Consider the following 16657-nt stretch of genomic DNA (forward strand, 5'->3'; position numbering starts at 1 on the left):
CGGCGGGAGCGCCACCGCACTTCCCAAGCGGCGCACTATCGCAGTGCGCCACCGGGCCGGCCCCAGCAGTCTGTTAATCTTGTAGTTAAATCTACAAAATACTTATTTAAAACAAAACAAATCTCAAAAAATGATGTCTAATATTTAAAGTCAGATTTTAAGTAGTCATGGTAAAACTTAGACTCATGTTGATATGGTAAAAAGATTAGAAATAGAAAATATAGCTTCCAAACCAGTAGTGAAAAAAAAAAAAAAAAAAAAAAAAAACCAGAATAAGAAAAATAACAACAAAAGAATGTGATCAACTACCAATGGGATCCGGAGTAGCATCTATAATCAAACACAAAGATAATAGCTGCATTAAAAAGTACATATTCCAGGCTGGCCCGGTGGCACACTGGAGAGTGTGCCGCTTGGGAGTGCGGTGGCACTCCCACCGAGGGTTCGGATCCCATGTGGAGACCGGTTCCCGCTCACTGGCTGAGCGTGGTGCGGGCGCAACACCGAGGGTTGCGATCCCGTTACCGGTCAGTAAAAAAGAGACAAAAAGGAGGAAAAAAAAAAAAAGTACATATTCCATAACAGATAAAATAGTCCCATTAAAATTACAAATAGTCAAAAGATTATAAATAGATCAAGATTTGCTACTAAGTGAGCTATGAAAAAGCTTTTAGTTTTCAAGGTTTTTAATATTCTATAATTGCAAATAAAGAATTGTGGCCTATAATAGATTAACATTTATTAATTGTAGATGGTATAAAACAGATTTGTCTGTTAACACTGTATTCCTCCAGTGTCAGAAAAATTTTTTAATTATTAAAATCTTTGTTAAATAATTAGAAGGACCTTCCCAAACTTCTTATACCTTCTCAAAGTATTAAGTGAAAAAAACTTTTTTTTAAAAAGAGGATAAATGCAAAGTGGATCCCTGGATTCAATCCTGGATCAAAAAAGGACATGGGTGGAAAAACTTGGAAAATCTGAACAGTCTGTAGTTGGTAGTTTTGTACCAATATTGATTTCTTAGTTTTGACAAATGTGACGGTTAATTTTAGGTGTCAAATTGACTGGGTTAAGGAATACGCAGAGTTGGTAAAGCAGTATTTCTTTGTCTGTGAGGGTGTTTCTAGAGATTGATGTGTGAGTAGGTAGACTGAGGGGGGAAAATCTGTCCTCAATATGGGCAGCATGATCGAATTGGCTTGGGGCCTTGATAGAAAAAAAAAGAGGAAAGGCAAATTAGACTGAGGGGGGAAAATCTGTCCTCAATATGGGCAGCATGATCGAATTGGCTTGGGGCCTTGATAGAAAAAAAAAGAGGAAAGACAAATTCTCTCTCTCTCTCTCTCTCTCTCTCTCTCTCTAGGAAAAAAAAAAAGCAGAGGAAAGGCAAATTCTCTCTCTCTCTAGAAAAAAAAAAGCAGAGGAAAAGCAAATTCTCTCTCGCTCTCTCTCAATAGAAAAAAAAAAGCAGAGGAAAGGCAAATTCTCTCTCTCTCTCTCCTGGACACCCTTCTTCTCCTGCCCTTGGACATAAGAACTCCAGGCTCTCTGGCCTTTGGATTCTGGGACTTACAACAGCAGTCTCCCTAGTTCTCAGGCTTCTGGACTTGGACTGAGTCATGCTACCAGTGTCTCCAGCTTACAGATGATATGTTGTGGGACTTCTCAGCCTCCACAATCACGTGAGCCAATTCCCCTAATAAATCCCCTCTCATATCTGTATCTATATTTATGTTTCCATCTATAACTATTCTATTGGTTCTGCCTCTCTAGAGAACCTAATATGAAGGTACTTCAAAAAGTTCGTGGAAAAATAGAATTGAAACATAATATGAATCTTTCCATGAACTTTCTGAAGTACCCTCATCAACAAATATACCATAAATACATAAGATGTTAATATTAGGGGAAGCAAGGTGAAGGCTATATGGGAAATCTCTGTTTTATCTTTGTACTTTTCTATAAATTTAAAATTATTTGAAAATAAAAGGTTTATTAAAAAGAGAGCATGTAATCAATAAGAAGAAAAAGTAAAAAAATGGAAAACAAAAAGACAGCAAGTAATTATAAATGAACCTATCAATAATCACAAAAATGTAAATTGCCTGACTTTTTCAAGCAATGGAATTATCAGATTAGAATTAAAAACTCCAAAAAACAATATACCTAAAACATTAGGACATGGAAGGATGAAAATAAAAAGTGGAGAAAGATATGCCAGGGAAATACTAAACAAAGGAAAGTTGGGATACCTGTTTATGCCAGACAGAATGACGTTAAGACAAAAAAGACTGTTTGGAATATTAAGAGTCATGATATAATGTTAGAAGTTAAATTTATGAGGAAAAGTAACAACCTTAAACATGTATGCACTTAATAAAACAGCACCAAAATACATAATGCAAAAACTGATAAAAGTACAGGAAGAAATTGACAAAGCCATTATCAGAGGTAGAATCTAAATATCTCTTTCAGTAACTGATAGAACATGTAGCCAAAATCAACAGAAATACAGAAAAATTGAATAACAATAAAATTGACCTCATGGACATAAATATAACACACCCACCCACTAATATAGCATACACATTCTCTTCACGCACATAGGTAACCTTTAAAGAACTGATAATGAACCAGAGGCCATGAAACAAATCTTAAACAATTCCAAGGACTGTCTCAGTACATTTTCTGATTGCAATGCAAACAAGATGGAAACCCCAAACAAAACAAAATCCCCATGTTTGGAAATTTAAAAATACTCCAAATTAACTCGGGTAAAGAAGAAATATCAATAGAAATTAAAACACCTTAAACTGGATGATAATGAAAAAACTAAATATCAAAACCATGTGATTCAGTGAATGTATTACTTGGCGGGAAATCTGCAGTCTTAAATGCAGTATTAAAAAAGAAAAAGGCTGTAATTTTTTTTTTGTGTGTGACTGGCTGGTACAGGGATCCGAACCTGTGACGTTGGGGTTATAAGGCTGCACTCTAACCAACTGAAAGTTGTGAATTAATGAGCTAAGAATCTAACACATTAGGAAAAGAGCATAGTAAACCAAAGGAAATGGAAGAAAGGAAATAAAATGAGAGCAGATATTAATAAAATTGAAAACAAGCACACTATAAAGAGAATCAACAAGACCAAAATCAGTTCTTGAAAAAACTAGTAAAAATAAGCAAACTTCTGGCAAGACTCATTAAGGAAAAAAACAATGATACAGTTAACATTAGAAATGGAAGAGGGTTATAACAACAGATGTAAAAGAGATTACGATGATATAAACTAACGCATACCAATTTAAAAACTTTATTCTGCCTAATTCCTAAAAACTATAATTTTCTAAAAATGATTTCCTAAATAGTTCTATAATTGTCCTCTCACAAAGAAAAGGCCGTTCAATCCTCCAAGGTACAATATACAATCCCCCCCTTGACATACAAATAAAAGGCAATAATTCTGGGTCAGCAGTGTAACATGGATATGAACACTGGACAGGGACAGTATAAGAGAGAAAAATTATAGTTTAATCGTACTCATGAACATAGATAAAAAAATCCTAAACAAAATATCAGCAAACCAAATCTTGTGAAGTATAAAAGAAGATGATATATTATAACTAATTTGAATTTATCCTAAAAATTCAAGGGGGTTTTAACATTAGAAAAGCCATTAATCTAATTCACTACATTAATAGATGAAAGAAGAAAAACCATGATCATCTCAATAGGTAAAGAAAAAGCATTTGATGAAACAACACATTCATAATTTAAAAACTCTTAACTAGTGGAAAAAGAAACTTATTCAACCTTATAAAAGATACCTACAAAACACCTGCAGAAACATCAAATTATATTGTGAAATTTTACAAGAATTCCCTTTAAAATCAGAAATCAGAGAAGAGTGTGTAGAGATACTAACCAACAGTGAGAAGAAAAAGAAATGAATGTTATAAAGACTAGAAAGGAAACAGATCCTTCATTTGCAGATGACTACACAGAGTACTTAAAAATATCTACAGACTAAGAAAATTCAACAAGTTTTTTTTGTACATAAGATCAATATGCAAAAACCAAATTGCCTTTTTACACATGGGCAGCAGTTAAGTTAGTTTTTTAAAAATATGCCACTTATAATAGCAATAAAATATGATATAGAGTCAACAAAAGATGTACAAGATCTTTATGAGAAAATTATACTTTACTGAAACGTATAAATGAAAAGCTAAAGACATGGAAAGCTAGACTATATTCATGCATAAGAAAAGATTCAAAAATCTTTAAGATGTCAATAAACTAAGGACTGAATTCAATCCTAACGGGGTTTTTTCAAGCAGCTTGACAAGCTGATTCTAAAATGCATATGTAAGAGAAAAGAGGCAAGAATAGCCAAGATAATAGGGTTGGGGACCTTGACCTTCAAGGGGTTTTTCAAGCAGCTTGACAAGCTGATTCTAAAATACATATGTAAGAGAAAAGAGGCAAGAATAGCCAAGATAATAGGGTTGGGGACCTTGACCTTCATTTTAAGCCTTATTAATTAGGCTATAATAGTTAACATATGTAATTGTCTAGGGAGAGAAAAGTTAACCAATAAAATAAAGCAAAACAAAAATCCCACAACAGGCACATACAATATGGAAAGTTGATATATGACAGAGGTGCCAGTACAGATCAGTGAGGGAGAAGGGAGAGAATGGTGTTATGGACAGTTATGCAATGTAATAAAATGAAATTGCGTTCCTACCTCACACAACATACAACCACAAAATCAGTTCCAGAGGGATTAAGTGCTAAGTCTTAATGGCAAAATTTTGAAATGTTTAGAAGAAAAGCATAGGAGAATATTTTTATAATTCTGGGTTTGGGAAGAATTTTTTGAATAAGACCCAAGAAGTATTAACTGCAAAATAAGATTGATAAATTATAAACTATATTAAAATTCAAAAGACAAAATGCTTATTAAAAGAGACAATGAAAGTGACAAAGCATGCCAAAACTGGAGATAATATTAACACATGTCAAAGAAAGAATTAGTATCCACATGTTTAAAGATCCCCTATAACTCCACAAGACAGAGACATAACCCATTAGAAAAACAATAAGAAACACAAACAAGCATGCCCCAGAAAAGGAAACACAAGTGTCTAATAAACATGAAAAGATGCTCAACTGCATTACTAATCAGGGAAATACAAATTAAGACCACAGTGATATATCACCTTCTACACTCTTGAGAGGCAAACATAAAGAAGTCTGGGTAATTCCAAATGTAGGTGAGAATGTGGTTCAACAGAACTACTTTATAATGTTGGTGGGAAAGTAATTTGGTACACTTAGAAAATAGTTTGCCACTAATCTGCAAAGTTCAACAAAACCTAAAGGACCTAGCGTGTTCATGCTAAGGAATATACCTAGAGCAGTATTTTTAAAACTGTGTCAAATTCAATAGTGGGCTGAAATCCAAATTTTAAAACCAAGAGGGAGGAAGGAATAATAAGTAATAAGGGTTAGTACTGTTTCATGAAAACATCTGTACCAGTTATAAGAGGTATAAATATACTGAATCACTTAGTAAAGTGTTTCCTCTCTCCTCATGAATTACCTACACAAAATTGAAGGTTCATTAAGAGAAAATTGACTGTGCTCACTACTTAGGTTGCAGAAATCAGTATAAAAAAACGGCTTAGTTTTTATCATGTACCAACTGCAAACTTGCCATGGCATTTGCATTTTAAAACTAAAACATTATACTGAATTACCCTAAACAGCAACAGCCTGATTATCAGATGTATAACACCAGTTATCTATCCGAGGGAGACTAATGACCTAAAATGTACTTACAGTATACATGAGGGCACTTCAAAAAGTTCCTGGAAAGATTTGTATTATCTTTCAATTCTATTTTTCCACGTCCCCCAACTGGCCAGTCCGGGGATCCGAACCCTTGACTTTGGTGTTATAACACCATGCTCTAACCAACTTAGCTAATTGGCCAGCCCTCCACAAACTTTTTGAAGTACCCTTATACAACAGAATAAAAGTTTTGTTACTAAAACCACACCCCCACACTACATGACTTTGGTATACATTTCATGTCTTTCAAAGGCAAGAAAACCTGAGTTATATTTATGGATGCATTGCTGACTGAATATTAGTCACATTACCCAATCAGCAGTTGTCAGAATTCAAAAGTCTCAGGAAAAAAAGAAACCAACACAAAGAGATTTAACAAGAATAAATGTACTTGTGTAGTTCAGAACAAATCAATCGCACAAGCACAGAATATGAGAATTTTGACCATTATTATCATTTCAAAAAGGTTTGGGGTCTTAGTTGACCACGAAGAGGTAGCTAGGGCCTCATCTCTACATTAACATAAGAGTCCTGATCAAAACTAAGCCACCACCACCATCATCACCATTGCCATCATATGCTGGACCACTGCAATCTCTTATCTATCCCAGCCTTGCTGTAATCTCTTATCTATCCCAGCCTACGCTATTGCCCCCTTCCAACTCAGTCTACACAGAATACAGTCATCTTTGAAATCTGGACACCACACTGCAATCTCTTATCTATCCCAGCCTAGGCTATTGCCCCCTTCCAACTCAGTCTACACAGAATACAGTCATCTTTGAAATCTGGACACCAGTTCTCTGCATAACATCCTATAATGGCTTCTCATTTATCAAAGACTCTTGCTCACTGACCTAACTTTAGGCTCCTCTGAGCCTTCTTTTTGACTAGGCCTCATCCTTAGGCTCTGTTCTTGGCCTAAGTCAGTCTAAGCAAAGAATCCTGCTGAGTCATTCCCCAAACCCCTTGGTATTTCATCACCCTTGACATCTGATCATGTTCCTCAACCCCCACCCTTGATGTGTAAGCCCCCGGCTTGCCTTCAGCAAGAATCCTGTTTGGTCAGTTTAGTGAGAATCCGCCTACCCTTGGGTCTCCTTTTAGTAATTGTGTACCCATTGACCCCTCACTCTGCTCGTTAGCTATTAATCCTCATTTGTCCTTTTTGTGTTCAGAGTTGAGCACAATATCTTTCCCTCAATCCCTAACCTACGTTAGTTTTTCCTTACAGTCCTCTCCTATGGTTTCCTTTTCTTTTTCCTTTATTGCATTTCCTGAAATAAGTAACTACACATTTGCGTCTGTAACCAAACTGTATGTTCCATAAAGTCTATGTCTTGTTTTTTGTACTATGGTATATCTACAAACTGGTATATTCTAGATGCTCAATACACACTTGTCCAGAGACTCCTTTTCTTTTTCCTTTATTGCATTTCCTGAAATAAGTAACTACACATTTGCGTTTGTAACCAAACTGTATGTTCCATAAAGTCTATGTCTTGTTTTATGTACTATGGTATATCTACAAACTGGTATATTCTAGATGCTCAATACACACTTGTCCAGAGAATACATTAGCAGCTTATTTTAAAAAGTCACTTGTAAAAAGATGTTGATTAAATGACTTCTAAGGTTTCTTCCTGCAATACTTTCATTTTTCTACTCGAGATGAATAATGTAAAAAGTATTAACATGTATGTGGATTATAAAAATGTGGTCGGTTAGCTTTCAAACGACTATATGCACTACCTCAGGATAGGGACTCTGCTCATAGTACTTAACATACTACCCTGCAGTGAGCTGACTCATACTTATAAACTCTGCTTAAATGAAACCAAAACATAAAAATATTACAGCCAAACATACTTACTCTCCCATAGGCCATGGCGGACAGCAACATAATGGAGGGAAATGTTTCTGCTGATCTTTGGCTTCAAGGATTAATACCAGATTTGGATACCGGTTAGTTAGATAATTGGTAAGGAATCCCATAAAGCTGTAAATGACATAAGCTTCATAGCATTCTCTGCAGGTATCCACATATATTGCAATCCTGGGATATTTCAAAGCCACCCACTATGAAAAAGCACAGATGTTAAAAATAGTTGCAGCTAAGATCAAATGAATTACCTCTTCAATTCATGGTACTCACAGTAAGCTAATTTTTAAACTTGAGTTGTCTTGCCACATACTTACATCAAACTCTCTAAAATTTATCATTATGAGGGCTACCAGATGATCTGTGAAATTAATTTTTAAAAGCAATAAACATCTTAGATATTGGTAAACAAAAAGATAAGTGGGAGTAAACAATGAATATGAAGAGGGAAGCTAAATTAAGTACTTGAGTTCTCAAATATAATCTGAATTTTTTTCTTATGATAATACAAAATGCTGCTAAACACATTTCCTTTATATTTAATCAAATTAGAGCAGTTGTCTATAACAATTGTGTGTGCATTCAATGGGGAAGTTTTTTTATTTCTTGGTCCAAATAAAAGACTTAATAAATAAAAAGGGTGATAATGAAATTTAAAGTATTACATTCTTTAAAGGACTAAGAGCTCCTAATCTGAAAGTTTAAAAGATTAAACAAAAAAAGCTATACATTTTTAAAAACTTAAAATATCCACATTTTCTATTTTCTACTATATTTTAAATCGACATTAAAAGCAAGTGAACCTTTTCACTTTTCTTATGAATCTAACTCCTTATTGTCAATAAGATACCATCATTACCTTAAGGACTCTGTAAGTAAAGTTAGTATCACCAAATCAGTTTTTACTTAATGAGATAAAATGAAACATACTTACACTATCTAAACTGTATATGGGTACCATCCAAAGAATCCTATTTGGAAAGCAAAACATAAATTAAAAACATTTTGCATCTTATTTATGAAATAAGTCAATACAACACTGTCAGAATCAAAATATAAGATTTACCTTATTATAGGTTTTTGTAGTTCGGGTTGTGTATAATGCACTAAGTGTTGCAATATGACCCACAGTGATACAGGTACAGTCAACAGCAAAAAGATTCCGGCAATAAACCAAGCCTTGGTGTGTATTCCAACCTTAAGAAACAAAAGAACATGTTATAATATATTGATATTAAAACTAAAGAGCTTGATAAAATATTTTTATTTCTTAAATTTTCATTTATTTGATTACTAATTAGGCTCAATATTTTCCAAATGATGAGTGGATATTTTTATTTTTTCTTAAAAATAAACAGATTTTTTTTCTGTTTTTGTGGGGGGAAAGGACATAGTTTTCCTCATATAGTTCAACATTTTTCTTCATGGAGGCTTTGGTAACAGCTTTTTATACTGAGGAATATTAACATGATATCATTTCCCCCCAGCTTGTTATTTGCCTTTTATATTTGGTAATTGTGTTTGGGGATGTACAGAAGTCTTAAAAATTTCTGCAAGTCAAATGAAAAATCTTTATGGTTTATTCCTTTGTTTTTATGCCTAGAAAGTTAAAAATCTACCTATATTTTCTTCAGATTTTATTGTTAAACATTTAAGTAGATAAATCTTTTTTTTTTTTTTTTAAAGGTGACCAGTAAGGGGATCTTAACCCTTGACTTGGTGTTGTCAGCACCACACTCTCCCGAATGAGCCACAGGCCGGCCCTAAGTAGATAAATCTTGATGTATAAAAACAAGCAACATTTATTGAGTGCTATTTGCCTGATATGCTGCTAAATTCTTTACATGCATTATCTCTTTTAACCCTCCCAATTTATAAGTATTGCCATACTACTGTTCAAATAAATTGTTTATATATACTACCTCACTTATATACAACAATACTGACTCAAGATATTATCATTTTAAAACTCTCTAATTTCTTTTTACGGTCAGTATCTGATCAATATTTTATCTTTTAAAAGCTCAATTCTAAAAATAAACAGTACTGTTGATCGTCTCCTCCTAAAGTAGAGTTGAAGTGATCCACTCACTTTTTGGTAAAAATAACAGTCTTTGAACCTCTGTTCTATTTGGGGGGGGGAATGTTCTATTTGGGCTAGGAATGAATTGGGCCCTAGGAATGAATTTTATATGACTAACAATCCTGCCTTAAAGACTGTAAATCCTTTTTTTTCTAATGTTCTATTTGGGCTAGGAATGAATTTTATATGACTAACAATCCTGCCTTAAAGACTGTAAATCCTTTTTTTTCTTTTTTAAAGTGGGCATTTATTTTTGGTACTTAAAGGTTTGAGCAGTTAACAATTAAAATAGAAATGAAATCCACAACTTCTAGTTTCACTGTTTTGAACAAGATTTCTTTCCCCAACTAGGAGCCGAAGATTAAAGGGGTAGAAAACAAAAGTATGGAGAACAAATGTATTTTTACAACAATGAATTTCTACATTAAAATGTATGGAAGACTTGAAAAGCAAAACACAGAAGTCTTGCTGAATGCTAGGGATTGATCAAAGCAATGAAGGAAAGCCAAATATGGCTGCACCTCTGCAGACACTCAAGTCCCTTATACGATATGGCATAGCACTTGCATATAACCTATGCACATCCTCCTGTATACTTTAAATCATCTCTAGATTACTTACACTACCTAATACAATGCCTACATATCACTTCATTCACATGGATTCAATGTAGTGTGGCACATGGCAAATTCAAGTTTTTCTTGTGGAACTTTGTGGAATTTTTTTTCCCCCTGAATATTGTTGATCTGAGGTTGGTTGAATCCATGGATACAGAACACACACATACAGAAGGCCAACAGTATGTGGAGGTGAAGACTCTAAAAGGAATGTCTCAGTACTCATTACAGGACTTTTTGCTTTGTTCAATTTCATTTAAAATTGAATATTCATTTAAATGATGATCTAAGAAAATAATAAGCCTATTCTAGATCTTCTCTATTATAAGATGATCATTAAGAATATTATTTGCCATGTAATTTTTTTTTTTTTCCTTTTTGTCTTTTTTCATGACCGGCAACGGATCGCAACCCTCAGTGTCGCACCCGTACCAGCCCGGGACCGGCAACGGGATCGCAACCCTCCGTGTTGCCCCCTGCACCTCGCTCAGCCAGTGAGCGGGAACCGGTCTGTATGTGGGATCCGAACCCTCGGAGCGCCGCCGCACTTCCCAAGCGGCGCACTGTAGCAGTGCGTCACCGGGCCGGCCTGTTGCCATGTAATTTTAATGTCCACATTTGTTTTTATGATTGCCTTGGTGCCACAAAGTAGAACTTGGTGGTAGACTTAAGAATAATGTGCTTCTGACTAAGGAAGGTCAAGCATCCTCACAGTGTAAAGAAGAAAGTTCTTTTTAAAACTATCATAAAACAAGTGACTAGAGAATTGAGTCATTACCATGGTATATATACCATGGTATATATTTGGTATAGTCATGCCAAATTCAAAAAATCCTGTACCACAGAGTTAGTTGATACTAACTAGTTGATTTTTATTTTACAAGTGATAATTTAGTTTCAGAAAAACATCATCTGCCCACATTAGTGTTATTAATTTGAATTATTGGTTTTATAATTGTTTTGATTTTTGATTTAATAAGCTATATGCATAAGAAATTTAACCTATTTGTGTACATACTTAAATATTGTAATAGAACAAGTCAACACTAGGTATCTGTAGAAATTATTATCACATTTTAATTTAATTTATATTTATCTCTAAGTAATGTATTCAAATATGAGACACATTAATATAAAGATATCATTAACACTATTTTTAAACATATCAGCCATGAGTTTTTTTTGTTGTTGTTGTTCACAAAATGAGAAGATAAATAGATTTTTTTTCTAAGGTAACTTGAGGAAAGAAGAAAGGAAAGAAAAAACCATTAAAGACAAGCATCAGGGAATAAGTTAACTCTCTGTCAGCCAAATGCTTCCAAGTGGAGGAGAGTAGAAACGAACAGGAGAGAGTACCTTCTGGGCCCAATGCTCCTGAGGGGAAGACAGCAAAACTGACAGGCAGCAGCTACTCAGGCGTAAGGATGAGTGGGGCAAGGGAAAAAGACTACAGAGCAGTGTGCCATCCTGTGGGCATTTCACTTACTTGACTTCAATTCTACTGCTCAGCCAAGTAAAAGAGTGAGCTAAACAGCTGAAATATTGCACATGGTCATCCTTCCATTCCAATAAATCAGTACGTGCCCCACCACGGGCACAGGATGAGCTATATGAACCTCCTGTTTTTTAGTCTCAGTTCCCATTGACTTCTCACAATGTAAGCATTGTGATTCTAGCATTTCAAGGACATGTATTTTTTCAAACAAAATGTCCCTAAACATAAATCAGAGTACATCTAGTGCTCAAGTAGATACATGTAATTTTGCCTTAGATGTTCAATTGACAGCCTAATCCCATCTAAACTGCTATTTATTGTGTAAGAAAAATAATTACTGCTGCTCCAATACAATAATGACGACATTTTAAAAACAGTGGTAATTAGAGCTTATTGAGCACCTCATATGAGCTAGCACAGTGTTAAGGATTTTAGATACATAAGCTCATTTAGTGAAAAATGATGAAGAGAGTGTCAGGATACTGTATACAACACTCTTAGCACAATGCAACTTCAGCCACATTATTTCTCTGCCTTGGTTTTCCTGTCTATAAAATGAGGATACTTATGACTTCTTCCTCTTTATAATCACATCCATCCTCATGGCTTTAAATACCCATCCATGTTCATCCATGACAACTCTACTACGGACTGAATTGTGTCCCCCTCCAAATTCCTATGTTGAAACTCTAACCCCTAATGTGACTGTATTTGCTGGTAATTAAGGTTAAATGAGGTCATAGGGAGGGGCCCTAATACGATAGGACTGGTGCCCTTATAAGAAGATGAAGAGACACCAGAGAGCTCTCTCTCCATGTGAGGACACAGCGAGAAGATGGCCATCTGCAACCCAATGGAGGTCCCTCACAAGACATCAACCCTGATGGCACTTTGATCTTGGACTTCAGTTTTAAGAACCGTGAGAAAATAAATTTCTGCTGTTTAAGCCACTCAGTCTATGGTATTTTCTTACGGCAGCTTGAGCAGACTAAGATAAACTCCCACATTTATATCTGCAGCTCAGACCTTTCTGAACTCTAGACTTGCATATCCTATTGCATATTTGACACGCACATTTGAATGTCTCTCATTAAACTAAATGTCCAAAACAGAACTCAGTTTCTCTTAAACCTGTCCTTAACCCTCAATTTTCCATCTCAGTAACTGGCACAGAAACCTTAGAATCATCTTTAATTTCTCCCTTTCTCTCACCACCTCTCCTCTCCAATACAATTCACTGCCAAGTCCTGTTTGTTTACTCACAAGGATACTTAAAACTCAGTTTTCTATCTTCTCCTCTGCTGTGCTGATCTGGGCCATGAATCATTGTAGCCTAGGCACCCACTACCTTTAAACGATCATAAAGAGCTTTCTAACTTTCCTTCACTTCCACTTAATTTTCCATAGTTGGTAAAATGTTCTTTTAAAGTTGTGCAATAAGACTGTCTCGCCTGTCAACTTCTCAGGCCTTTTTTAGTTTTCTTCAAAACATTTTATACAATTTTATTGATTTGTTTTTTGTTGGTTGTACTTTTAAAGTTGTGCAATAAGACTGTCTCGCCTGTCAACTTCTCAGACCTTTTTTAGTTTTCTTCAAAACATTTTATACAATTTTATTGATTTGTTTTTTGTTGGTTGTGTTTGTCTCCACCACTACGTTCCATGAAAGTAACTGCCATGTTTATATCTCTCACCATATAGTGTTCAAAGCCTGATTCATCTCTGGGACTCAATTTATTCAAGTATCAGTCATTTGGGCAGAAGGAGGGGGAGAGAAAATTAAGTAATACATATATTGTGGTAGATGGTGATAAGTCCTATGAAAAAAAAATAAAGTAAGGAAGGGAATATGAAGAGTTGGGGAGGGGAAACTTACAATTTTAAATAAGGTAGTCAGATGATACTCAGACAAAGACCTAAAGGACATAAAGGAATGAGATTAGTATACGGGGGAAGGGCATTCCATGAAGGAGGAACTTTTAATGCAAAGACTAAGGAGGGAGCACGTCTGGCATTTCTGAGCAAAGCCTGTGTGGTGGAACCCTAAGACTTGAGGAGAGAGAAAGTCAGAGAGAGATCAGGTGGGAATGGTGTCAGATCATGTTGGATCTTGATGGCCATAGTTAGGAATGTTAGTTACTCTCAAACTAGGAGTGACTGAAGAGGACACACATAATGTGACTTATGTTTTAACTGGATACTCTTGCTAGTGTGTTGAAAAAAGTCCATGCTAAGAACTTGGTTCAGAGTGTTAGCAGTGAAGATTGCAGATTATAATTTTTCTTAAAAGCTAGTGGTGCTTAAAAACTATGGTTGAAACTAACAACTAAAAGAAGTCTTAAACTGGGGTGATAGTATACATATTATTAACCTTGAAAGTAGTTGCTATATCACACTCCAGGGAAATATTTCAAAATAAGAAAACTTATTTGTATTATGATGTTCATAACCTGAATTTTGGTAGACAAATTATGGAAATAACCTAATATCTAACAAATGAGAAATATTTAATGTAACAGAATATTAAATTACCATTAAAAATAACTAGACTATCCCGGTATAGGAAAGTGAACAAAAAATAATTTGGTGAACACAGAGAACACAACTGTATCTAAAATACATTTTGTTCAACTATGTAAAAATCATTTCCACAATACAAAAGGGCCTAAAATAGCCATGGTCTTGTCACAGCTCTTGTAAAATAGGAGTTTCTCAGTAAAAGTATTTTCTGGTTTTTATTAACTCTGAATTTAAAGTTCATTATACAATTTTTATAAAGTATATATCTTAGTTGAGTATTTTGCGGTCTTCCAGCTTGTAGTACTTCACTGATGTCACAATAAGAATATGACATCAAAAAATTTACAAGGGACTTTTTGCAAAACCTTTGTTAAGAGCTAATTTCCAAAGTTAAAAACAAACAACAAAATTAAACCAACTAGAATCCTTTGATCCAGGAAGCTAGTTAAAAGCTGATACAATTCAATACATGGTTTTCAAGGTAGTTTATTTGATCTAGTTAAGTCCAATATGTGCACAGATCAGATTTCCGGAATAAAATTACCTTACTTTCTGGGAATTGATGAATATTTGCAAAACAGTTGCTCTTCTAAGCAGCTATAGTAGTATACCCTAACTACTTTCTCGACCCAGTCAGTCGCACCTTCACCCGTAGCAATGCTCTGAAGAACCGTGAACAAGAAACCAGACAGGTTTATGACTGGGCTTATTTACATGAGATGGTTTTCAGGATACTAAGTCTGGTTACTCAGGGTGGAAATGGGGGAGGGGTGTCTCTTTCCCAACCTCAGATAGGTGGAAGACAGGGTAGTGGCCAATGGTGCAGGACGCTCTTACCTCCAGTTTCTGTAGTTCCCACACGCATAGGGGAACCGCAACCACTATGGACACCAGGTAGATGACCACTGCTAAAGGTCGAATCCACTGTCTCCAGTTCCTCCAGGTACAAGTGCAAGGCATGTTTTCGCATAAATCAGCTCCGAGTAGCAAGGAAAAAGAGCTCGAAAGAGATTGTAATGCGGAGCCCCGTTCTCTGGCTGTTTTGTCCACTCGCATACCACGAAGAAAGAGCTACTGGGCGACTTTACCCACAGCTCGAGCCGCCTCCTCGGCCGGCGCTGTGCTTTCTACTGTTGCAACTGAGGCCGCTAAGGTTGGTATCGGGGAGCAGTGCCGGTAGCATCCTTTCTTCTCCACTCCGCATCTACCCGGTTCTACCGCGGTGGAACCCCCGGGCGGAGCCGCTGCCCTCACCTGGCGATCGCCTTGAGCTCCGCGTGCACCATGGCCTCGAGGAGAGCGACGCCGACCAGGACCGGCCTCTAGACTCCCTGCACACTCCGGTTCTGCCCCGCAGCTGCCTGCCCGCTCGCTCTTTTCTTTGGGGATGGAACTTCCTCCCTCCCGCACTCGCGGGCGTCTTTTCTCCTGATTCTGCCTGATTCTGATACTCGCAGGGGTCTCTTCGCCTGAGGGGCCCGGGATTTCCTCACTCACTCGCACGGGACACCCACTGCCGCCGAACCCAAGGCCACACCAGGACTTACGGCTATCTTCCGCTTCCGCCCCTGCTGTCGGAGGCAGGTGATTCGTGGTCAGCGCCAAGCTGGGGCCGCCCCATCCGGCTCACTTTACACTCTCTGATTGGTCATTTGCTGGCGGGGCTGTAGCGGGGCGTACCGAGGTTAGAGGAAGAAGAGACGGGTGGAGATTGGTAGAGTCGCCGCCGGGCGGTCCAGCGGCCCATGAGAAGGGTTCTCGAAGCCTCGGAATTGTTTGAGGGCAGTTGAAGAACAACTACTACGTCCTTCTGCTGACGTTATTCCAGCTAAAAGAAAGCGTGGGTAAGGGGCAGTTACTTTAGGGTTGAACTGGAAGAGAAAAGGTCTTTTTGTGCACAGAAGATCCCCTGTTCTCTCTAGGAATGGATACGGAAACCAGCTGGGATAAGAGCACAGCGAAGAATGGGAAACGTCCGCCTAGTTTTCTGTCAGTTGCTAGAATATAGAGATAGGCCGCCTAGTTATTCTCTCTAGGAATGGATACGGAAACCAGCTGGGATAAGAGCACAGCGAAGAAATGGGAAACGTCCGCCTAGTTTTCTGTCAGTTGCTAGAATATAGAGATAGGCCGCCTAGTTATTTCTGGAGACTGCAGAACGATCGCTCTATAGGTAGCTTAAGTTTAGAAGCAACCAC

General features: G+C 36.6%; 1 protein-coding gene across 1 annotated transcript in view; it reads right to left on the reverse strand.

Moving 5' to 3' along the window:
- Positions 1-16004, reverse strand: part of TMEM184C (transmembrane protein 184C) — a 25427-nt gene extending 9423 nt beyond the window's left edge. The window contains exons 1-4 of the mRNA XM_008564694.1: positions 15297-16004; positions 8811-8941; positions 8679-8715; positions 7736-7941 (exon numbers count right to left, since the gene is read on the reverse strand). Coding sequence (XP_008562916.1) covers positions 7736-7941; positions 8679-8715; positions 8811-8941; positions 15297-15515 — 593 coding nt within the window. The 5' untranslated portion in view covers positions 15516-16004. The remainder of the gene's footprint in view (positions 1-7735; positions 7942-8678; positions 8716-8810; positions 8942-15296) is intronic.
- Between the last annotated feature and the right edge of the window lie 653 nt (positions 16005-16657).

Source organism: Galeopterus variegatus, unplaced genomic scaffold (genome assembly GCF_000696425.1).
Source record: "Galeopterus variegatus unplaced genomic scaffold, G_variegatus-3.0.2 Scaffold190, whole genome shotgun sequence".
Taxonomy (NCBI): domain Eukaryota; kingdom Metazoa; phylum Chordata; class Mammalia; order Dermoptera; family Cynocephalidae; genus Galeopterus; species Galeopterus variegatus.